Genomic DNA, 25,318 nt, shown 5'->3' on the forward strand with positions numbered 1-25,318 from the left:
GAGCGGCGTGTGTTTGGTATGTCCTAGGGCCCAAGAATTTTTAGTTAAAATGAGTGTAACCCAGAACTTCCATCAATTTCACTAGACAGGCAAATCAGACAGTAGGTTGGCCCAATAATTTAAACTCCAAGTTCAAACCCAATGGCTCTTCATCTTAATGTCCCCACGTGGCTAAAACTTGTCAATTTAGGGGTAACAATCCTCCAGCAACACAGGATTTATATTTTGTAGCTACAACAAGCTCTTTTATATGAACCTTATAGATGTGTGTAGGGGAGAATTTCTTGCTACATGTTTAACATCAAATACTAGTTCTCCTAGTTTTATCCAGTTGTTTCTGGACCAATATGATCTTAACTGCTACTAACAAATACCTATTGACTTCCGATTGCAGTCGTTTTCTTTGATAGTTACTACTCATGCTATTATGCTTTAGGATATTGTAACAAATAGAAAAACTAATTTGTCCCAGGTCTATCAGAATTTATTTTATTTCTTAAGCATACGTCTCTGTTTAACAGCTATATATGCTCCAGCGAGAAAATATTTCAATCATCAACTTTCCTTTTCTTGTTTTTCGCAAATGAGTTAATTATATTTTCCTAAAATATTGTTTTTATTCACCTGGACTTTCAATTTATAAATTTTATTTTAAACTACTGAGTCTACTCTAGATATTCAACAACTAGGTACAATTAATATTTTAATAAGAATTTGAAAGATGAAACGAAGGGATAGAATAAGAGTTGGAGATAACTAATTCTGACCATGGATAGAGTGTGGATACAGGAAAGATAAAATATATATATTAAAGAGTACCAGAGGTACTAGATAAGGTACAAATTAGAGATCAGATTAGATTCCAGGTAGACCTAATTCTGACCATGGATAGAGTGTGGATACAGGAATGGTTATAATACACATATCAAGGTATTCTTAAAAATCCTGCACTAAGATTGGTAGACCAGTGATTATGGTACTATCATGCAAGTACCCTTTGCACTATTAAAATCTTACTTTCAAACCTCTTAGCCTCTTATGTTTCAAAAATTAACTTTGTTTCTGCTCCCACATAATTTAATTTTAAGCTTGGCAAAAGTTCCTTGTATCTTGAATTCATTAGTCTGCTTCAAGTAAATTATGCCAATCTGCTTCAGTAATTTAAGGATATGTTTTTGTTATCTGAGTCAAGGAAGCTAAAGTTTGCAAAACAAAAGTTTACTTCAGATCTTCTCTGGCTTCAAATGGTATAAGAGAACTTAGAGAACAAACATGAAATTAATCAAATAACAATTATTGAAAGGGCCTTCCTAAAATATTTCCCAAACAAGACTTCTTTGGCCTCTTCGAAGACATTATTTGGGTCAGCAAAGAAACAAATCCTTGTTTTATTATTTCTACTTTCTATACAATATTTCTAAGGTCATTGATATTGTTTGAGAACACAAACTTCAAATTTTCAGGTGTCTCTACCTGCAATAGAAACATACAACATATTCATGTATACAACTCTAGTGTCTTATCTAAGCTCGAGTCCACACCACATCATGGAGTTGCTTGCTGATTGATTTAACAGTTACTTGGTCATCCTCACCATATAGAATCCAGAAAGATTAGTCAAACCTAACTTCTGGTATATGAAATTTAGTATTGAACAGAATGTTAGAAACTAAAATCTTCATAGGGTGCAGAAGTTTATCAGTCTTATTTACAGTTTTCAGCCCTGTATTTACTGTTCCAATAGAACTTAAATCTTGCAGTTGCTGGGGTGGGGTAGGACAATTTTTAGCATGCTAAAAATTCATGTCTACCAGTTTGTGCTGGGGACATCACAAATTCGTCTGCAGAATCCTTGGAAGCAGCATCTTTGTACGAGCAGGCAGCAATTATTTCCTTGTTTATTGTGCCATGCACAATGTCAACAACTTTAACATAAAAGAGATGAAGAGGTAAGTTACAATTGCAAGTCTTAAGTTATTTCCTTGTTTAAATCACACCAAGCTTAATATTGTTAGGCTTCTTCCTTGTGTCAACTTGTCAAAAGGTGCCCTCTTAGGAACAAAGAGGATAGGCTTACAGGCATAAGTGTCCCTCACCTGAGAAGTGCTTCACAGGCAAATGCTCTTCCAGTCATTGGAGTCAATCTTGTAGAAAGCATAATACTCCTCCTTTGTGATCTCCTAAGGCTCTGTCATCCAAATGGCCTTATGCTTGTTCACCAACGAGCATTCATGTGACACTTCCTTGCTGAGGAAAAAAAATGTGACACTTCCTTAATCTTCTTTAAATTACTTTCTTCCTTCTCGTTCTCTTCGTCAACATCCTCCACCTAAGTACATTAAAAAATTAGATATTGAAGTCAAATTGTAATTCAAAAAATACCAAAAAAAATAAATAAACGTTTTGAAGTACTTCTTTAGATGGTATTCCTTATGGTTCAAGTAGCAATAACGATGACAATTGTATGCATGTTTTGTTTGATATTGATTTCATTTTTTGCATAAAACAAAGAGGGGAACGAACAACAATTTGAAAGTTGTACATTCAGGAACTAAAGAATTCAAAATAGCTAGTAATAAGAGGGATTTGTTTTTGGGATTTTCTGAGCACCAAGAGCGGCTACGCAAGAAGCTTGCACTTGAGGAGGGAAGGATGTTTGCAGATAATGAACAACTTTCTTAACTACTTGTCCTTCAGACTTTCCTGGTTCTTCTTGTTAATATGTACATCACAATAGTATAAGCTATGGCGTAAAAACATGGTCTATATTGACTTCTAAGATTGTTAGGGGTCAAAAAGACCATGTCCATAAGCCATAGCCTTATACTATTTATATTTACATATTACCAAAAGAAACAGTCAAATCTGAACGGCAAATAGTTAAGAAAGTTGTTCATTAGCTGCCAATATGCTTCCCTCCTCAAGTGCAAGCTTCTAGCGTACCCGCTATTGGTGCTCAGAAAATCCCAAAAACAAATCCCTCTTATTACTAGCTATTTTGAATTCTTTAGTTCCTGAATGTACAACCTTCAAATTGTTGCTCGTTCCCGTATTTGTTTTTTGCAAAAAAGAAAATTAATCTGAAACAATTCAGGCTGAATTGTTATCGTTATTATTACTCGAACCATAAGGAATAACAGCTAAACAAGTAATTTAAAATGTAACTTTTAAATTATGTGGTATTTTTTTAATTACAATTTTACTTCAATATCTAATTTTGTTAATCTACTTAGGTCGTTTTTTAAATATAAATATGAATTTAAAGGTGATCTACTGATAATATAAAGTACTTGCTAATCACAAATTATGATACGTATCATTTTAAATTTTAACTTAATTTTATAAATATTAATAAATTTATAATAAGACAATTTTTAACATGTGCTGCAGTGATTCCTTTGACTTCACTATAATCTCCCTGACATAATTAAGAATTAGAATTAGACCTGGGCTGCAGTGATTCATTTGACTTCACTATAATCTCCCTTCTCAAGCCTTTGATTGTCTATGTTAACTTCTTTGCCTCTGATACTGTATAACTCTTCAACATGCCATTGCAGCAATTATTTTACCAGGCACATACATTTTTAATTACAATTCCTTTAATTTGTATAAGGATACAAAAATAAAACACGTGTAGCTGAATGGAAAATAAAAAATGAAGGAAGCATGAGACTGTCAAAATATTATGTTTATACATAATATGTTTATATATGATAGCATGAGACTGTCAAAATAAGTAAAGGAAGCATGTACTTTAATGTATTATTTTTTTAAATCATTAGGCCTTAGTCTTAGCTTGTTTTCATTTGGCTTTATGGCTACTGCATAAGGAATGAGACACAGTCATATGAGTTCTTTGTCTGATTTGACAGTAGAGGATATGAACATATATATGGGTGCTTTATTGTGATATTATTCAATATATCAGTTTTTTTAATGTTCTGCCACTGCTATATCTAGTAGTATTTATTTTCATATCTAGGATGCCTTGAGGGTGTATTCTGATTTGGGGTTCAGCCGCAACTTGATGGACTTCATGGTTACCACTAAGGAGCCTGAATTTCTTAGAGATGTTGATGGGACGGAACATAGTTCTAATTCAGCTGAACAAGTATCTGGTAGCTCCAGCAGGTTTGGGAGTGGAAGATATTCCACATTTTAGGTCAGAGTGAGACTACTTCGAAACAGGATGGGGTTTCTGCTTCGAATTCGAAGAATTTTAATTCTGTTGCTACTAAGCTTATCTGGTTTGAAGTTAATTGCTGAGACATTTGATTGGAGTCATGATGCCTAGGCTTGTGAACTTTCCTTGCTTGCAAAATGTGTAGATTTGTTGTTAGTGCATTATTTGTGGATTTCAGATTCATTTTTAGGAAGTTTTTGGATTGAAGGGCACATTGCTTCTTGGTTGAATAACCTGTTTGTACATAGCTGAAATAAAATTTTCAATACTAGCACTACTGGTCCTTTTTTTTGCAATTCTATTACCAGCTTTTGGTTTTTTTATGTGTCAATTTCTTGGCTTATTTTACCTAAGATTTTGAATTAATTTAAGACATGTTTCTTTGGAGATAATTAGGCACCAAACGTAAATACCTCTTACAGCATACATTCAGACCTTTTTTGTCGCCTTGTGAGAGATAAATACCTCTTCATATTTTATTAAATTTGTAATAAAAGGTAGGTATTCTTCTATTTTAAACACTTTGACTATATTTTGTTTCTTCTTCTATCACATCATATAGTTTATTATATTTATATTTTTTAACCATGTATCTCAATATTTAATTAGATGTTAGGTGTTAAATAGGTGGTATGATGTCCACAAATTAATTATAATGCATAGTTGGTAATTTGTGATAACAACATCAGCATAAAGGTAATTTGTGATTGAACCATGAAATTCTAGCACCCAAATTTTGGAAAACAGCAAATACTATCTGCATAGTTGGAAGATGAATTCACTAATCACCTGCACCGACTTTTCTTTTGTTTTATTAGTGAATAATCTGCGTATGCCATAAGTTTTGATTATTACTCTGTTGTTTTAACTACTGTGCAGAAAACATGAGAAATCAATGTTTTAGTAATGATTTCAAATTACTTAAGAATTATCAATGTACATGGATTATCAATAACATCATTGATAAAAACTCAAATTGTGCGAAGGCTGAAGCATGTTCTTAACAAACCATGAAAAGAAGTTTTTCTAGGAATTCATACTTTAAGGCAATAACTGTTATTAGTGAGTGTCACAATATTTTTTTTCATTTATTATTTGTTCAATTTGGATATTAAATTTGATGGCTGTGACTGCATGGTAAACTTACATTATATGCTGATTGGATGCTTTTGCTTTACTTGGGGTATTATGGCAGAACATTGTCATTAAATTGTTGATTGCTAGTATTGTATAATGATATACATTTGGCTGCCTTTTTCCACAAATTTTGACACCTGGTTATGTAGGCAAAGTTTGATATCGCAGAAGCTACGAAGGTGAAGACGAAGGTTATGTCAACAGTAGCGACGAGATGGCGGCAATTTAAGTCCACATTGACTAGCAAATTTGTGTTTGCTAAGACTGAAGGTCAACAAACACAGGATGTTGTGACAAAATATGGACTAGATCCTGAAGCGTGGAAACAATTTGAAGAAACCCGCCTGACACCTAACTGGGAGGTTAGTTGAATCTGTTTATGGTAACTTCAAATGAATATTTTTTTGCCAATTTGATTATTTTAATTTCAAAAAAATCTCCGCAATTATGTATGTCACATTACAGGGTATTAGAAAACGAGCACAATCAATTCAAAAACACAACGACTGCCCTCACGTACTTTCACGTGGGGGATATGATTTGCTTGAGAAGAAATTGTTAGACCAGAAACGAAAAAGGATACAAGAGGAAGCATTGTTGAGTGAAAATCCAGCAAGTGTTGATGAACCCCCATCCCCAATAAAAAGGCATGTTAAGTGGAAGGTTGCTCGGAGCAGGGCTGTTGGCAATATGACATCTGACTCTGCACAGGAAATTGCAGATAAAATAGTAAGTTCACCAATATGTTGCAATGTTCATATGTTTAAGTATTTTGTAATGAAAATGACTGCACGTTGTGTATTTTTGTGTCACTTGTTTTGTGTAGGACTCCTTAGAAGAGCAGGTAACGCAGGGTTCGTTTGTACCCCATGGTCGGCAAGACATACTGAACACTGCCATTGGACGACCTGACCATGGGGGTCGCGTTCGGGCAGCAGGCTCAGGTGTCACTATTACTCAGTACTACGGAAGGGCATCAAGGACATGCAGCAGCTCGTCCACGTCCATCAGCCAACAACAACTAGATGAAGTTGTTGCAAGGCTTAGGGAAGACATGACTGGCCAGATTAGGGAAGAATTGAGGACTCAAATTAAGGAAGAATTGAGGACTCAGCTAGAAGAGGAAAATAAAAGGAGCTTGGAAATAATGACCAATGCATTGAAAGAGGCTATTAAAAAAGAGTTGTCAAATAAAGGATCCCAAGAGGCACTCCAAATTCAGCCGGACATACAACAACTAGGTGCGCGTGTCAGCACACAGGGAAGTAATGCTGTTACCAATGCGCAGGCTTCACAAGAACATGATGCTGATGCCATACCATTGATGGGACTGTTTGTGCAGCGTAACGATGGTACACAAAGGTTTGTAGAAATATTACCTTACTTACAATTGAATCGGAGTTTTGTTTTTTCTTGCAGCTGTAATTGTTGGGTTTGGTTTGTGTTTTGTTCATGGTTTAGTTTTTGTTTTATATGCACTAAAAAAAGCTTTGTTTATGGTTCATTTAAGGTTGGTGGCCATGGGGAAAATAATGGAGGGGGATTCAATCATACACACAGTGGCATATGCAGATGATGTTGTCAGGGTAAGTGTAGAAACAGTTATTGATCCTGAGGCTGAGGTCCCCTATGCCACCTCAGAAATACAATATGTGAAGCAGGCCGTCAATACATTTGTAGCTTGGCCCACACACCTTGTGAAAGCTGTATTAGATGAGGTAACATGTTTCATTTGACATACGTAAAGTAAAACATTCATAGATTACAGTACAAATACTCACCCACTTTCATTAACCATGTAGCATCCACAACGTATTCCACACAACGAGGATGCACATGTGCCGAAGCCGGCTAATGTGAACGCAGATGATCCGTTGCGTGAATTGATGAAGTACAGTTTCGATCTTTACGACAAGCCACTTCAAATCAGCTTTGATGGGAGATTTCTTGGAATTGTAGATGCATCTACATCGATATTCATCACATATTCAGATGTTATTGAAATAATAGCAGGAGACAAAAGTCTGAACATATCTGTCATACAATTATGGTTAATGTAAGTGAATTCCTTCATATAACTCATTCCTCATTCATTCAATATCATGATCCACTACAATACTTTCAAATCATGTGAATAGGTATATTCATGAGTGGAGTCAGATATTCAGTCAAGGTTTCATGTATGCATTCCTTGAGCCACAGTCGTTGGTTTGTTCAAAGGATAGACGCAGCGAATGCGAACAATATCTTGAAAGATGGCTTAAGGAATCTGACCGAGAGGTGTACATTGGACCTTACTTCCATCAGTAAGTGCTATTTAACAAACATACTTCAAATGATGTTTGGGTGTATACGTATCTAATGTGAATGACATGCAGGGAACATTGGCAACTCATAATTTTGTGTCCTAGGCAACATGTTGTTGTTTGGTTCTGTTCTTTGCGTAGGAAACCTGATATGCATATCAAAGCTACAATTAATAGGTTATCTCATACCATATAACTTTTTGCAAGCCTTCTTTAATGGTCATTATTGATTGACATTTTGTTGTATATGCGTTGATGTGGTTTTTTAAAAGCAGTGTAATGACAAAATTGAAGAAGACCTTGTCTCCTGAAACTAAGGCAGTTGCACCAAAGTGGATTGAAGTAAAGGTAAGTCAGCTATGTACCATGTGTTAGTGTTGTCTAGTTAAGTCATGAACTTATGTAATGTATACGATGTTCAAATGTTTTCCATATGTAGAGTCACGTTCAAACCGGCTGTTATGAATGTGGATATTACATAATGCATTGGATCTGGAACATCATAGCCAGCGACATAAAGAGTGATTGGTCCATGGTATGCATAAACTTCAGTACAATTGGAACTGAATTTTTATATTTGCAGTACTAACTTACAATTATGAATACTTGCAGTGGTTTGCTAATGACACACCGTTGGACATCGGCATCATCACCACAATTCGAAAGAAATGGGCAACATTTTTTTTAAAGACAGCAATAAGTCAAAACGGCTAATGATGGCGTTGGAGTATTTTTTTCCCTGTATTTGAGACAATTGTTATGTTATTTGACACAGCGGCTATTTTATTTTCGGTCATGCTACTAATATTCTATTCTTAGTATTACCTACTCAATTTCATATAATTGTAGTAATATATTGTCTTTACCCCCTTCTACTGCATTGCATCTGCATTTGATTACCACAGCAACAATTTAGTGCAGCTATAGTACCACCAAGCTTGCCACTGCAGCAGTTAAGTGAACAAATGAAGTGTCCACAGTCATTGGATGGTTGCTTGGTAGAGGTACATGCTAATAACTAATAAGATTTCCTGTGCAGGGTATCATTGTTTTTGCATGACTGATGGCTACCTTGGGGCTGGAGATTTTGGTTGAATCTGCCTCAAGTGTTATTTTGAAGGTAATTGAGATAATCTTTTGTTGTTGTTTGTTTATTATATACCTAAATTTGGGTTGAAGACTAGTTATTCAACATGTGGATTATCTACCATAATAAGTGATTTTATCATTTGAGCAGATGATATTATCATTTGACCTTGCTTTTGCTTTGATTCCGCTCCTAAAGTTCAGTAGCAGCAAAGTGACTAGCAGCACAAGCATTGAAGAGGTGTGTTTCCTCCTTGTTTGTGGATTCATGAACTATAAGTTAATACATGAAACTGAAAAATGTTCTAGTTATAAAATTTGATTAGCTAGGCTTACATGAATTGTTGAATTGATCAGCTAGGCATACATTATATCAACTGTTAGTGTCATTTTTTCAGTCTAATAATATTTTGGTTGATATTATCATTATTATGATTAAAGAGATTGCAGGGATTCCAAGGGAAGGGGACCAGGGGATGAAAAATATGATTAAAGAGAGTTCTTGAGGAGTTTGTCACATGCTCAGGTAATTAGTGCTAAAGCAGTTGGGTGAAATTCTCATATTTTGAATGCTGCATGCAATTAATATCGTCATTTGATGAAATGCAGAATCTTCCTGACTGGTTTAGTGCATGTTTCATTGATTGCATAAGATGTAAAATATTATTAATCAAGAGGAGTCTTGCTTAATTGACTTCAGTGTTGAGCGTGCTGCATTTGTCTTATGTACTAGTTCATTCATTTATTTAATTTTAGTTGACAACTTCTGGAATGGTGATATCAAAATATAACCTATGAAAGAGGATAATCTTGTCAGCTAATTGTTGAGTGGTTTATTTTTTTGTTTTGTCTTTTATGTTGCATTTGATGACTTTGTTTCTTTTCTTGTAGGGAAGTGGAAGATTTTGCACGAAGGTTAAATTCTGCTTGGCCTGAAAGGATGCAAATTTGATCTTTGGCCCAACACAGAAGACTAGTAACAATTTCTATGAATAGCAATGGTTCAACGCAGTTGTATATAGGTATGTTCTATCTATCTTCTCAATATTCGCGGTGAACCCTACTTGCTGCCTTGTTTTCTATCAGAAGCATCATTAAATTTTGTTGACATGCACATGACTGGAATCAACTAGTTATAAGTTACTTCATCACTCTCATGCATTTCATTCATCACATACAACACTCTCTCCAAAGTTCAAATTAAGACTGAGGGGTGAGAAAGAGACAATTAATATGGGTGCCGGTCTACTTGCAATTGGTTCTTGTGCAATTGGTCTATGCAGTGATGAACATTACTTAAATGCTTGCAATAGAATCTGGAATGAGCCCTCTTGTCCTTGTTGCTTATCGACAACTCTTTGCTACTGTGTCCATTGCTCCCTTTGCTTATTGGCTCGAGTGGTAATTATATATATATATACCCTATCTGGTTTTGTTTTATTTTCATATATATAAACAATGCATGCATGAAAGGCTTTGATGAACTTTGAACCACCTATAACATTCTCACTGTGAGTGTCACCGTCGATATCCCTTTTCTTTTGGTTGATGCATGATTGTGTTATTTATCCTTTAAATGTATTTATATATGTTTGCTGTATATAAATGTAGCTTTGTTTTTGAAATTTGAATGGTATAACCCAAATTTTGTGAGCAGGCAAAATACTTCAACGACGGTCCTTATGAAAACCCGTCTTTATAGCCTTATCTACCAACAACGACGGGTGCTCCAGCCACCGTCGTTGAAACCTCAAACAACAATGACGGTGTACACACCACCGACGTTAACATACTACCAAACAACGTCGGTGGTGAGCCCGCCACCGATGTTGACAGGAAACAAAACAAATACGGGTGTTATTGGTACCCGACGTTGATGTGGACAACAACAACGACGAGTCTTGCGAACCCGACGTTGAAATGGACCAAAACAACGACGGGTTGTCTAATATGTGCGTCGTTGAATCCTTTTTTATAACGTCTATTCTTTTATAGCCACTGACGTTGTATTCTTGCATTACAAAGACGGGTCCTAGGATGACCGATGTTGTTGTTGTCGACATACAACGACATCTGGAACAAAGACGGTGTGGGGCCCGTCGTAGATACCGGTTTTCAACCGATGTAGAAGCTTCTTTTTGTAGTTGTGTAACACAGTGTCGTTGAATACCGACATCGGTTGGAGGACTGTCTTTGAAGGGCGACCTTTCTACATCGGTTGTGTAACTCAACCGATGTAGAATGTGAGCCTTCTACATCGATTCTAAGGTTGAAACCGATATTGAATGGTAGGGTTTCTACATCGGTTATCAATCAACCGATGTAGAATGGGTAATAATGGCAATATTTCTACATCGGTTACAAGTCAACCGATGTAGTATTTGAAGGATTTCTACATCGTTCATTATTGGACCGATGTAGAATGGGTAGGAATTGTTAGATTTCTACATCGGTTATAAGTCAACCGATGTAGAATTTGAAGGGTTTCTACATCGTTTATCACTCAACCGATGTAGAATAATGAATTTTTTATTATTATTTTTGCGAAATTTATAATTTTCCCTTCAAATATTGATGTGATGTTAAAGTGCATGATTGTGGTTTACTAAATGTAAAAATACACATATTTGAGCCAATAATAGAAAAATCACAAACTACGTGTAAGACTAATGTGAAAAATCAAGAACTCTCTAATATAACTAAAAAAGAGCTAACTAACTAGTAACTACTAATGGGGTTACCTAACAGAAAAGCATGTCAACAAAGGCCATTCAGAACAGCTACTTAAAAAGTGCTTCGAATAAACCATGCCATTATCATCACCTCTTATAGCTAACAAAAATGGAGTCAAGTAGAAACTGGAGTTCATACCATAACAATTTGGACACTCAGTAAATTCGTAAACATCTTTAGCTCGCTTCATGTTAAGAGCTTTCCATTTTCCTGTGCCACCACACATATCATCTAAATGAAAAGTAAACATGGTATGTAAGAAACAGAAACATCCACTGGTCTTACATTGATAAGGTTACAGCATATGGCATCAGGAATAATATCGAAACAATCTTAATTGACCCAACAATCAATCACATTATATTTGACAACTTGGCTTGATTAGGTATTATTCAACTCGCATGTGTAAATCCAGATATTATGGAAATAATGTCCTATTTGTGAATCCAGAAAATGCAATCAAGAAGAGTCAAGCAGGGAGAAAGAAATTTGATGACAACTTACAAAGCACAGCACCACTTCCCAAACAATTTCTGCACAAAGGTTTATCCATCATTCCATTCACAGCGGATGCCTTTGGTACAAAAATAGGCATGGCGCAATCACTAATCAAAACTAGAGTCGAACAGAAACACGAGAGAATTAAGTGAAAATAGTTATTAAATGTATTAACATAATAGAATTAAGTGAAAATAGTTATTAAATGTGAAAAACATTAATTTTGGAAACATATTTTTTTATGATGTATTAACATAATAGAATTAAGTGAAAATAGTTATTAAATGTGAAAAACATTAATTTTGGAAACAACTACATAGAAAAATAACAATTGCATAGCAAAATAACCACCAAAAAAGTAGAAAACAAATTATAGCATCCAGAGAAAACGAATTATAATCCATAGGCTTAAAAAAACCTTGATATTGATAATTTTTTACGTGAAGTATTTAAAGTTTTTTATTTTAGTTCATACTTTTAAGTAACAATATTAATTAATGTAGTAATAATATTGATAATTTATTAAGTTGTTATGTCATAAAAAATTTGACAAATAATCATGTATAATCCTTTAATAAATTATATTTTTAAATTTCTTGTCAAATAATTTAATGTTATCAATTCAATAGATGGATGTCCAATCAAATTATATTTTTTTAAATATGGCTTATTAAAATAAATTACGGGTGATTTTTTTTTATTTTTTTATGACATGATAAGTTAATATGCTCCTAACTCATCCTCATTGGTTTGATGTTTATTCTATTGACCTGTTTCAAATATTGTTTGCAAGTATCCTAAGTAAAATTGTTATCCCTAACCATTTTTTCATCTATCAATTCCACTAAAAACTTACGTGACATTGAAAAATCAATTTTTTTATAAAAAAATCTGACATAACTTAAACTATTGTTATTGATCCCAACACAACTAAGCATTGAGTAATTAAACTTTCACCCAATGACCTCAAGCAATAACATAACTGATGTTTGTAACCAGACAATATTTGGGAGGGAAAGGGACTTACCTTTAAGAGGCAAATCGGGCCTTGGAGCCATAGCAGGTTAGTGTGTTGAAATCCATGATTTGAATGATCTGCATGAAGATAGTGAATCTTTTTAACTTTTGACAATACAAGGAACATTTACTGAAACTATCAAAATCATATGCAATTGTACTCAAGCCAGAAATGGGGCCACCATATGAAGCTTAAGGCCGGTGATGCTACGAGATATCACTTCATCACTTGCTGGTTGAAGTTCATCAAGCCGGTGCGATGCTATTTCCTGCAGGTAACACAATTTCTCAGTATTAATGTTGAAAGTTCTCAGCCACAACACAATTTATTATTTAATCCTATACTAAACTACTATATAAGAAATTATTAAAGATAAGTCTAAGTACATAGGATCATAAGAAACTTAAAAATAAATTATAATAAAGAATCAGCCAAATATCACCTAGTACCGAATCAGCCAAATATTATCCTGTAGTACACACATAACAAATTCCAGGTTTGTTGGTTTACCTTAAAATGCTTTTCATCTGTCAAAGGGGTAGAAAATTAATTCAAAGAAGCAAAATGCTTAAGATGCATAGAAGAAATTGATATGCATCATAAAACAATTTAAGAGATATCTCTGCAAACATGAGCAACAAGAAATTGTAAGTTACCAGGTTCACAAGTTATAACAAACAAGGAATCAGAAAGATTATATTTAATTTCATTCTAGAGAGAAAAGTCAACAGACCTACATAGATTAATATTGCTGGAATATAGATCTTAACATCTAAAATGAGTTACAAAACATTCTCTAGAGTCCAGTCAGATCATAGTATTGGCCCTACTTTTTGAAATTCCATTCACAAGTACAGCATAGCCAGAATACAAAGAGCAGTCATGTCACTAAAAACAAACACAAGTGTCAAGGTAAGACTAACTCTCACCATTCGGCGAAAAGCATCATTATCCACATCCAAGCTATTTCCAGAAGCAACGTCTGGAGGCAATTACAATGCCGCAAACTACATCCCCGTCGCCGCGTGCCGCCGATTAACTCTCCCCCGCTTGCTGTCGTCGAATCGCGTCTCCTTCTATATTATTTGGGTATGTATTTTAAAAATTAAAGTTATTCCATGCATGCATGTATACATTCTGTAAAAAAAACGTTTAATGCGGATTTACCTTATGAAATTGTTTAAAATAAATTAGGATTTACCATCTTTTCAACCCATAAACTTTTAAAAATTTCTATTTTTAATTCTTGAATTTTTTTAAATTTTGTTTTAGTCTCTTTTCTTTTTTTTTTTCTCTTATTTTTAGTCCTTTTAAGGAACTAAAACTAAAGATAGAAAAAAAAAGTTAAAGAACTAGTAAAAGTATGGACAAAAATATAATTTAATAGATTCAAAATAAATAAAGAATTACTAAAAGTATGGACAAAAATATAATTTAAAGAACTACTGTCACTATCATTATCGCCACTATTCCACTACCACCATTTCACCAACACCACCACTATTGTCACCATCGTCATTGTCTTCACTTCCATCCGTTACCTCTACCACCTCCATTCATAATAGAATAAGATAAGATAAAATGATTAACTCGTTTTGTTTATTTTAATTTGAAACATGTTTTTAAAAACTAAAAATAAAATATAAATAGAAATTCAAAACTAAAATTAATTTTATTTTTTTAATAATGTGAGAACTGTAAGTTTGTTGGATCACACTAGATGGGGAAAGGATTTGTACTAATGGCCCTTTATGTTGACAAAGTGAGCCTTGTTCTCTAAATATGCTCCTGTAACATTTTGGCTTGGTAGGTGCTATAACTTGTGACTTCTACCTTGCTTTTAATGATTATAATTTTTAGCTGTTGGAAAAAAAAACTATTGCTTTCTAACCTGTTTATCATAACGATACAACTGGCTTTTTTTTTATCCTTCAATGGTGTAATCTTTTTACTAATTAACGAAATTGGTAGGTTGCGAATTTTTTCCCCCAAAACATGTAAGCTGTGGCTGGAAAACACAATTGAATGAAAAATCAAAAATTTATGTAAACACGACTTGTATTTTTATATATCTTAATTATTTTCTTTTACAAAATCATAACTATATTTATGACTTGTTTTATTTTTTATTTTTTACTAGTCAAAAAATAATATGACTTCTTTTTTAATATGACTTGTTTAATCATTTCAGTAAATTAAGAAAATAACATTTTTTATGCACTTCAGTTTTTTTGAAAAAACTTCTTTAATTAACTTCTCTATGAATTAATTTTAATTTATAAATACTTATTTAAATTTTTTGCACTGGTTCTTAGTTTTCTGCTCTAAGAAAAGTATATTAAACTTCAAAAAGGCCTTGGGCTTTTCTATATATGCTTTCTCTACACTGTTCTCTCTTCAAAGCTTTTCTATATATGCTTTCTATATATTTTTTGTTTTTGTGAATTTTTCCTCTATTATTTTAATTATGCATTAGTTTATTTGATAACTTAGCAAATAATATTTGATAAAAATACTATGTGCATGATAGTATAATAATAGAATGTTATGTCAATATGATAATATTAATGTCTGAATGTCTTAGAGTGACATGTTAATATTTCTATTAAATATTATGTTAAGTAAAAAAATAAATTAAAATGCCACAACTAAAATAATGGACTCAAATTCAAAAAAAAAAGAAAAAAGAATTGAAGGATGACAGCAAAGGCCTTACTTGGGTTAGTGCTAATGATGACAACAGTGCTAATGATTATTTTGATAATACTTATTAAAGGCATAAGAAGCATGGTTCCTGATGGAATTTGGGTTGTAACAGCTTCCACCAGGTTGAATTGCTGAGCAATCAGCACCACCAAAGCCACAAGCATAGTCCAATGCAACTTGTAGAGTAGTCTGCGAAGCAGCTGGACTTGCAATACACCAACTTGCACCAACTTGTAGAGTAACCTATGTTCCAACAGAAAGAAGCCAGGATGGACTATGAAACTTAAAAAAAAAGTGATTTTCTCCCTATGAATCCAATATGTATATCCATACTTATACTAGTTGAACTAAAAAACTAGAAGAGAATAAAGCAATTGAGATGCCAAACTTGAGAGAAGCAAAGATCTTTTTGTGATTTCAAAATTCAAAACAGATTCAAGGGGTCCAAAAGAATATTAGTTAAAGAGTAAAGCACAAAATATCATAATAGAACCATCAGAGCTAAACCAAAGATAAAAAAAGCGGGGGGGGGAGATAGAAGAACTATAGAATAAACTAGAGAAATGGGAATACCTGAACAGAGGAAATGACACATTAGGAGAAATATTACATAGTAAAATACACTTCTTTCCATCTTTAATCTCACTATTCAGCTTCTTCTTCTATGGCACTTGCTTCTCCTCTCTCACTTCTTTTTCAATATGGTTCCCCAGTAATAGTAGTTCTTCCTTTGATTCAATGAAAGAGAAAGGAAGATATGATGAACTAGAGAGGAAAAAAAGGGAATATGGTCAAAAAAAAATTATCATTTACAAAACAAATTCAATTCAATAACATTGTTAAAAAAATTATCTAAATTTTAAATATACAAAATATATTAAATAAAATAATATAAGAAGCATGAAGTAACATACCCACAAAACTTCCATCAGGGCTCATGCAGCAGCCTGAAAAATTCTCAACTTTAATTACAATGGTTATGAATTCTCAAGCAGCAAGACTACTGGCCAAGCACAATAATATACTGGACATGATAGCTTAAGCTGCACTATTTTTCTTGAATCAGATAGAAAAAGAAATATTGCACTGTATGAAACCTGAAATGGTAATGAGCATGCAACCACATCCCATATCTTGAATGGCTCTGAAACCAACTTTTCTCGCAAACTGAGTTCCCAGAGGCTAGTTTCTCCATTATTTGAACCAGCTATTCATTGGAAATATATACTGTTAGAAGAAAAAAAATCAAGTTATGCTTTGTTGGTATTTTGGTAACCAAGATATTAGACATGAAAAAACCATGATAAACAATAACAATAAGTAAGGTATGACGAGAAGGATGGAAATCTATGCTCGTCATAGAGGATCCTTGATGCAATGTCATAGTCACAGTTCTTGGTAGATCATCCAGTGACCAAGAGGCTTGTCAAGCCAAGGGATAGGAAACCTTAAATTATATATATAAATAACACTGACATAAGTCATAAGCCATTACAAAGTCAAACAAGAGAATAATCCAGACTCGGGAATAATCCTATAATTTAATGGTTTGAAAATATATTAAAAAATAATTTACCAAATATATAATAATGAATTAATATTGGTGACGTACATCTCAGGTCTTGTAATTCCTTTCTCAGATTTCATTTAGTCACGACATGACTTGATAGCTAATAATATACTCAGTCCCGCTTGGTGTCATGTTGCCACATATTTGTCCTCCAGAATTCTTTTCCTTACTTCCAAGAAGTGCAGCTGTCATTGCAACCACTTCTGCCTCAAAGCATGCAACACTCTTGAATACATCCAAATGCAGGGGATTGGTATGAGCAAACCTGAAATGTCATCAATATGAATTGTTGCATACATGCAACAATATTGAGCAATATTAGCAACCCAGCTAATGAGCATGGCTATGAACTTAAACAATATCTTAAATCCCAATTGGATGTATTATTCTCTATACTATCAGTCATTTCAGTGCCTCAACATTAATTGATACCAAAACGTAATTTTGAAACAGTTCTGTGAGACTCTGAAACATATAGAACTAGTCCAGATTATGACCTTTAATTAATAATCACGCAACAAGCAAAGTGGCAAAGAGGTGTCTCGTTTGTTTTTGTTTGCCAAAACTAAAAGTCTTAACCATAGACATGCTTTAAATATTTTCAACTTCAAACAAATAGGAAAACTTCCAACAATGCCTAGATCAAAGTTAGAAACTAGATTGATGTTGATATGAACCCTCATGGCACAAGGGTTGACTTAGGATCGTCTAGGATTAAACCTTGATGGAAAATGCGGAAATTGATTAAGGAAATGATGGAAAATAAGGTGGTTAATTTCGTGGGTCTTAATAAGGTGGTTCTTGGCATAAAATGGATGAATGGGATGGTAAAATGTAGGTTAAGTGGTGGCTGGACAGAAATATAGAAATGGCAATAACTGAAGCTACAGGGCTCCAAATGAGGTGATTTCAAAACGAGGTGAAAGGTCTCGTTTTGAAAGTCAATTTAGGCTCAAGAATCACTTAATTTGAGTGCGTAAAATGGGAGTTATGGCCACGAGATAATTCTGGGCAGAGGTGGATTTTCTGGAATTGTGGTTTGAAAGAACAAGGGTGGAGATGATAGGAAGGAAAGAATCACTCTTTCCAGCGCGGGCAACACACAAAGGTTGTGAAAGTCCTTTGATACAGCCAGGGTGTTCTTGAATCACTCAAGAATTTAGGAGAATCACTCTCACTAAGATAAAAGAGATAAACTCTAATTTTCTGAATAAAACTCAACTTGTGTTTATTGATAAAATGGTTCAGCTTATATAGAAGCTTTACAGCAGATTTTAGTAATGACTCACTAACCTAGAATTAAAATAACTTAATGCCATTAACCTAGGGAATTAAAAAAAACTTAATGGCTGAGTGTAACTGAAATTGTGGCAACCAAAAGTCACCCCCAACAGCCAACAAGTCAGCCACCATTTGGTCTCCCAAAAGGCTGATGCCTAGGTTGCCAATTTGGCCCTTATTACAACTTGAACTAAACCTAACTAAAGCCCTTTTAATTGATTAACCCAAAACATATTTTTGGTCAGCCAACTTTACAAGGATTGGGCCATTATTTAGACAAACTAAACACTCTAAAAATTGAGACAAAGTGGTGTCATTTAGTCCTCCTCCATTTGGGCCATGATACAACTCACAACCTTGGACTTTTCTCCTTGAAACTTAGGCTTGTATTCAAATAGTATGGACAGCACTTGTTGAAGAGCTTCCTTGGCTTTCCTTGCTCTAGCCCTTGTCATAGGTCCTCCAAGTCCTTCAAGTGGATCCTTGCCCTTGCTCTTGGTCATGTCCTCATCATTCTCTCCCTCTTGAGAAGGATTTGTCCTCAAATCGGATTCTCCATCTGCATCAAAAAGAGGTAAATCAGAGACATTGAAGGTGGAACTAACATTATACTCACCGGGCAGCTCAACTTTGTAAGCATTGTCATTGATTCTTTCAAGCACTTGAAATGGTCCATCTCCCCTTGGTTGAAGCTTTGATTTCCTCTGTTCCGGAAACCTTTCTTTTCTCATGTGCACCCAAACCCAATCTCTGGGTTCGAAGACAACCTTCTTTCTTCCTTTGTTGGCTTGTTTAGCATAGCTTTTATTTTTCCTCTCAATTTGATCTTTGACTCTCCCATGAAGCTTCTTCACATAGTCCGCCTTTGCTTGAACTTCTTTATGCTTAAAAACAGAAACATTACGCATAGGCAAAAGATCAAGAGGAGTTAGTGGGTTAAAACCATAAACAACTTCAAAATCATCAAAAGTGTTAGTGGTCAAAATCTGATTTTTGCAAAACAAGATATATAGTGACTGTTTAGCATGAAACAACCTCTTGACCTCACTTTTTGTGGCTAAATAGCTCTCCCTCACTTCAAGTGTTTCACTCTTCTTTTGTTCACTCTTTTTCCTCTCAAGTGTTTCCCTCTTTTTCTCACTCTCAAGTGTTTTGCTCACTTTTTCTTTTTCTTTTTCTTTTTTCTCTTGAAGAAGTTTTTCTCTCATTTTCTTTTGATCCTCACACACTTCTTGTGGACTCAATGGCTTGAGCACAATCTTTTTGTCTTGGTGCATGAAAGAGATCTTGTTGGTGTAACCGTCATGATTGGCTCTTTTATCAAATTGCCATGGTCTCCCCAAAAGTAAGTGACTGGCCTCCATAGGAACAACATCACAAAGTACCTTATCATTGTATTTCCCAATGGAAACGTCCACTTCCACTTGCTGCCTCACTTGCACCTCCCCATCCTTACTAAGCCATTGAAGTTTGTATGGCCTAGGATGTGGTTTAGTAGCTAAATTTAGCTTTGACACTAATCTAGCACTAGCCACATTGGTGCAACTACCTCCATCAATGATCACCATGCACACCTTGCCATTGATTAAACATCTAGTGTGAAAGATGCTTTCTCTTTGGCTCTCCTCCTCATGCTTCAATTGACCACCAAGTAACTGCCTAATCATCAACAAATCTCCCTCCGGAGTCTCCTCTTCTTCTACGTACTCACTCTCCTCTTCTTCTTCAACATCGGATTCACTTATATATTCTCCATCTCTAAGAACCATGGACCTTTTGTTAGGGCACTCATAAGCATAGTGTCCTAGGCCTTGGCACTTGAAACACTTCACATCTCTACTCCTTTTAGAGGGTTCCTCTTGGGACTTTGAGCGAGTTTTTGATGGGATAGGTGAGGAACTACTAGAAGTAGCAGCCCCATCTTTCTTACCTTTGTCTTTCCAACTAGAAGAACCAAAGTTGGTAAAACTCCTCTTAGCCACTCCCTTCCTTTTTAATTGTTGCTCCACTTGGATTGCTTTGTGAAGCAAATCATCCATTTCAACAAACTCCTGCAGCTCAACAATATCACGGATATCATTAGTCAAACCATTAAGAAATCGAGCCATAGTTACCTCCTCATCTTCTTCAATATTTGCTTGAATCATGAGCACATCCATTTCCTTGAAATACTCCTCAACCCCCTTGTTGCCTTGGGTTAGTTTTTGGAGCTTGAATTTCAAGTCCCTTGAGTAACTAGCCGGAACATACCGCTTCCTCATGATCTTTTTCATCTCCGTCCATGTATCAACCATTGGCTCTTCATTTCTTGCTCTCTCCTTTTGTAGCTTGTTCCACCACACAAGAGCATAGTCGGAAAACTCCGTGGCGGCAAGCTTCACCTTCTGGTCCTCCTCATAGTTGTTGCATGAGAAAACATGCTCTATTTTCATCTCCCACTCAACGTAGGCCTCCGGATCATTCTTTCCTTTAAATGGAGGAATGTTGAGTTTAATACCATCAATTCGGTTTTGTCTAGGAACACCATCATTCCCTCTTCTCCTCCTTTCTTCTTCATTATGATCTCTATTCTACATTTGATCCAACCTCTCATGGAGCGCATCATCTCGTTGTTTCATTAACCTCTCCAAATGTTGCATCAAAGCTTGCATTTGGAATTGCGAAAGCCCCACTCCATCATTAAGATTAGTACCTGACATCTCAAACAAACAAATCAAACGTAACAAGACAATTATAGTTGCTGTTTGAATACCTCACCCACTCAAGTGTATCACACAATTATGGCTTTTCTCTAATGAAACACTCTTGCCTTTTACCACTCTAATTCCCCTTGAGTTCTTAGGTAATTCAAGAGATTATGGCCACAACAAAGAACAATTCACCAATATGTGTAAGGTAAGGCTAGAGAGACAAGGAAAAGGTTAACCAAGAAAAATGCTAACAATGTTTTTAGGCACAAATGAAGGAAATAAAATTCAGAATTTAGGAATTCAAGTAACAATCCTTCATGCAACCAATATATTACCTTAAAGAGATTTTTTTTTAAAAGTTCTTCAAGCATGAACCATTCAGCCCAATTTTTTTTTTTTTTTTTAATTTTGCTTATACGAAATTCTGCTTCTTTTTTTTTTATATAACAAAGAGATCAAAAGGCTTAACTTTTGCAATGGTTCAGCCCAAAAATATATATATATATATATATATATATATATATATATATATATATATATATATATATATATATATATGAATAAGAAGGTAATATAAATGGCAAAGAGAATAAAGAAGGATGTTACCCAATATTTCCAGCAAAGGAAGTGTTGATCCTAGAACCGGAGCTCTGATTACCAAATGATATGAACCCTCATGGCACAAGGGTTGACTTAGGATCGTCTAGGATTAAACCTTGATGGAAAATGCGGAAATTGATTAAGGAAATGATGGAAAATAAGGTGGTTAATTTCGTGGGTCTTAATAAGGTGGTTCTTGGCATAAAATGGATGAATGGGATGGTAAAATGTAGGTTAAGTGGTGGCTGGACAGAAATATAGAAATGGCAATAACTGAAGCTACAGGGCTCCAAATGAGGTGATTTCAAAACGAGGTGAAAGGTCTCGTTTTGAAAGTCAATTTAGGCTCAAGAATCACGTAATTTGAGTGCATAAAATGGGAGTTATGGCCACGAGATAATTCTGGGCAGAGGTGGATTTTCTGGAATTGTGGTTTGAAAGAACAAGGGTGGAGATGATAGGAAGGAAAGAATCACTCTTTCCAGCGCGGGCAACACACAAAGGTTGTGAAAGTCCTTTGATACAGCCAGGGTGTTCTTGAATCACTCAAGAATTTAGGAGAATCACTCTCACTAAGATAAAAGAGATAAACTCTAATTTTCTGAATAAAACTCAACTTGTGTTTATTGATAAAATGGTTCAACTTATATAGAAGATTTACAGCAGATTTTAGTAATGACTCACTAACCTAGAATTAAAATAACTTAATGCCATTAACCTAGGGAATTAAAAAAAACTTAATGGCTGAGTGTAACTGAAATTGTGGCAACCAAAAGTCACCCCCAACAGCCAACAAGTCAGCCACCATTTGGTCTCCCAAAAGGCTGATGCCTAGGTTGCCAATTTGGCCCTTATTACAACTTGAACTAAACCTAACTAAAGCCCTTTTAATTGATTAACCCAAAACATATTTTTGGTCAGCCAACTTTACAAGGATTGGGCCATTATTTAGACAAACTAAACACTCTAAAAATTGAGACAAAGTGGTGTCATTTAGTCCTCCTCCATTTGGGCCATGATACAACTCACAACCTTGGACTTTTCTCCTTGAAACTTGGGCTTGTATTCAAATAGTATGGACAACACTTGTTGAAGAGCTTCCTTGGCTTTCCTTGCTCTAGCCCTTGTCATAGGTCCTCCAAGTCCTTCAAGTGGATCCTTGCCCTTGCTCTTGGTCATGTCCTCATCAGATGTAGAGGAAAAATACATGATCTGATAATAGTATTCAACGGTGGGATGCTCCGAGCTCATAAAGCAAATGATCTAAGGTACATTTTAATCAGTTTCAAAACCACAAAGCTATGCAAAACTCCATCTACAAGAATATTACACAGTAAAATGACAATTGTCAATCAGTTAATATTAACAAAAACATAAAATAAAACTAAAAACTCTGTCATGTCTTACTAACATTGAACATGCCTCATTTATTAGAGAAAAATGTCCATGAGATTCACTTCCTCCAATGAAGCTGCAAGGCTAGAATGACAAATAATACTTGAATCAGTTAGTAATGTGAAGAACGTTACCTTTTTCAGAGTCCAATGCATCATCAATATCACCAACCAACACAGATGCAGATCCCACATGAGCATGGCTGATGGCTCCTGCATGTATCATCAATATCACCAGGGGTGCATTTTCGTGGAGTGAGAAAGAGGCCATGGGGGAGATATGCCTCGGAGATCAGAGATCCCAGCAAGAAGAGCCGCGTCTGGCTCGGAACCTTCGACACTGCGGAGGAGGCAGCGCGTGCCTACGACGGCGCAACACGAGAGTTTCGTGGCCCTAAGGCCAAGACAAACTTCCCTCTCCCTTTGGAAAATATTAAGAACTTGAGCCCCAGCTAGAGCAGCATCGTCGAGTCCTCTAGCCGCGACTGTGACGTCGCCGCCGATTCCTCGCCTCTAGACCTCAACCTTGCCCTCGCCGCACTCGCATCCGCTCGATTCCCCTTCCAGCACTTTACCGGCGCGGTGCTGCGGCAAACCCTTTTTTGTACTACGACGCTGTCCTATGCGCCGGCATGGCCGGTCCACGTGGCTTTGCATTTGGCTACAATCATCATCCCGTTGCAGCGACTGAGTTCCACGCCACGACGAGCGACTCAGACTCTTCCTCTTCCTCTGTTATCGATCTGATGAAGGTGAAGGGAACGTTTCCAGAATCTTCCATCCAAATTCGCATAAATGAAGACATTTTGTATAATATATTTTATTAATAAAGAGGGAAAACTGAAATAAAAAATAATTAAAAAATTTATAACTTCAATTAAATGCGGTTTTCGAGAAGACCGTAGTAGTTTGGTGACTAACAAAGACGGTTTTATATAAAACCGCCTTTGTAACCTTCACATTGAAGGCGGTTCTAAAAAACCGCTGTTGTTAGCTTAAAAAAATTTATTTTATTTTTAAAAAGATAAGACGATGTAGATAAGACGACGTAAAAAGATATTTTTGTAGTAGTGATGGTTCCATCAAAGTTGTTTCCTATTCGTAAGTTGTCATCCTAACTAAGGTATGTATCAATAATTTTTTACCATTTCTTTCAGAATAGATTTCGATTATGCTTTTGAAGTAATTATGCTATGATTTAAGGTATACGTGTTTTGCGTTTGATATGGTTCAGTTTTTCGATTCGACTTGAGTCAATTTCGATATGGATTGAATCCAAGTGCATATCACTTTGGTTTTTTCATCACATTTTTTATTATTTAAAATCTTATTTAATCGCTTGAACCAAACTCGACCATCTCGATAGATAGATACCCCCCTCACAACCAAACAATCCACATCCCTCTCTAACCCTATGTAATTTATCTCCTCTTGATTGTTATCCATTCCCCACCACACATTCAATTTAAATATAACATTAGATATCAAATTCAATTTGTTTTTCTTTTAAATAATGTAATTTGCAACCAAAAATATAAAATATCAAACCCTTCCTTAACTAAAATTACATTAGATCCCCTTTTCCCCATTTTATTCATTGCTTTATTCCATTTTTAAAATTTTATGCACATAACAAAATTAATTGTTGGTTAATCCCCAAACCAAAATTTATTTGTTCATTGGTTACCAAGTAATTAAAAAATTCATTCACTAAAGTAAATATTCGTATTTGAATATTAAAGTAAATTCATTATTCTTTTCATTGTAAGGATGGAAGACCAAATCTATAGCAAGTCGTATCCTCGTCTAAGTAGTGACCTATGAATATTAACGAAAACAATCAATTAATTTTTTAACTATATTTAATATAATTTTCCTAAAATGAATATAGATTCGTACAAAAATTTGGGTACAATCATCGCCCTATTTCCATTCAGACATCCATTTTGCAACCCACAGTCTGCAATCCTTCCTGCCACGAGGAAAATAATTATGAACATACATACGATTGATGAAAGAAAAAATATAGATTGTTTCTTCATAAATATAAATTAAATGGATGTTTTTGTCTTACGATCCATGAATTTGTCGTCCAATTCAATGAATCTAAAGT

At 34.9% G+C, this 25,318-nt stretch overlaps 2 protein-coding genes, 1 long non-coding RNA gene and 1 pseudogene across 3 annotated transcripts; 2 read left to right on the forward strand and 2 right to left on the reverse strand.

The window, feature by feature from the left end:
* Window positions 1–6,004: 6,004 nt before the first annotated feature.
* Window positions 6,005–10,408, forward strand: LOC114384429. The gene is made up of 12 exons (XM_028344094.1): window positions 6,005–6,052; window positions 6,150–6,685; window positions 6,834–7,041; window positions 7,126–7,379; window positions 7,462–7,629; window positions 7,702–7,806; window positions 7,905–7,977; window positions 8,069–8,164; window positions 8,242–8,749; window positions 8,867–8,956; window positions 9,157–9,241; window positions 9,607–10,408. Exons 1-9 carry the CDS (start codon window positions 6,014–6,016, stop codon window positions 8,341–8,343), a joined length of 1,581 nt encoding a protein of 526 aa, XP_028199895.1. The 5' UTR covers window positions 6,005–6,013; the 3' UTR covers window positions 8,344–8,749; window positions 8,867–8,956; window positions 9,157–9,241; window positions 9,607–10,408.
* A 1,001-nt stretch (window positions 10,409–11,409) lies between these two features.
* LOC114384430 (protein PHOTOSYSTEM I ASSEMBLY 2, chloroplastic-like) lies at window positions 11,410–14,228 on the reverse strand. The gene is made up of 5 exons (XM_028344095.1): window positions 13,894–14,228; window positions 13,146–13,232; window positions 12,974–13,041; window positions 11,953–12,063; window positions 11,410–11,679 (listed from the first exon to the last, which is right to left on the reverse strand). The coding sequence occupies exons 3-5, from the start codon at window positions 13,002–13,004 to the stop codon at window positions 11,453–11,455; spliced, it is 369 nt and encodes a 122-aa protein (XP_028199896.1). The 5' UTR covers window positions 13,005–13,041; window positions 13,146–13,232; window positions 13,894–14,228; the 3' UTR covers window positions 11,410–11,452.
* Window positions 14,229–14,414: 186 nt separating this feature from the next.
* LOC114383036 lies at window positions 14,415–23,326 on the reverse strand. Its single transcript, XR_003660370.1, has 6 exons — window positions 23,223–23,326; window positions 17,283–17,505; window positions 16,768–16,897; window positions 16,585–16,617; window positions 16,244–16,435; window positions 14,415–15,913 (listed from the first exon to the last, which is right to left on the reverse strand). It is a non-coding gene; the product is annotated as an uncharacterized LOC114383036 (long non-coding RNA).
* A 78-nt stretch (window positions 23,327–23,404) lies between these two features.
* Window positions 23,405–24,004, forward strand: LOC114384007 (annotated as a pseudogene).
* Window positions 24,005–25,318: the final 1,314 nt, after the last annotated feature.

The sequence above is a fragment of the Glycine soja genome, chromosome 14, assembly GCF_004193775.1.
Source record: "Glycine soja cultivar W05 chromosome 14, ASM419377v2, whole genome shotgun sequence".
Classification (NCBI taxonomy): domain Eukaryota; kingdom Viridiplantae; phylum Streptophyta; class Magnoliopsida; order Fabales; family Fabaceae; genus Glycine; species Glycine soja.

Bases quoted from the DNA above. Each gene is read 5' to 3' on its own strand.
- LOC114384430 (XM_028344095.1), bottom strand. From the start codon at position 13,004: ATGGCTCCAAGGCCCGATTTGCCTCTTAAAG. The intron at 12,064-12,973 runs GTAAGTCCCTTT...GTTCGACTCTAG, and splicing joins GCCCGATTTGCCTCTTAAAG to TTTTGATTAGTGATTGCGCC. The intron at 11,680-11,952 runs GTAAGTTGTCAT...CTTTTCATTTAG, and splicing joins GGGAAGTGGTGCTGTGCTTT to ATGATATGTGTGGTGGCACA.
- LOC114384429 (XM_028344094.1), top strand. From the start codon at position 6,014: ATGACATCTGACTCTGCACAGGAAATTGCAGATAAAATA. The intron at 7,807-7,904 runs GTTATCTCATAC...TTTTAAAAGCAG, and splicing joins ATCAAAGCTACAATTAATAG to TGTAATGACAAAATTGAAGA. The intron at 7,978-8,068 runs GTAAGTCAGCTA...TTCCATATGTAG, and splicing joins CAAAGTGGATTGAAGTAAAG to AGTCACGTTCAAACCGGCTG.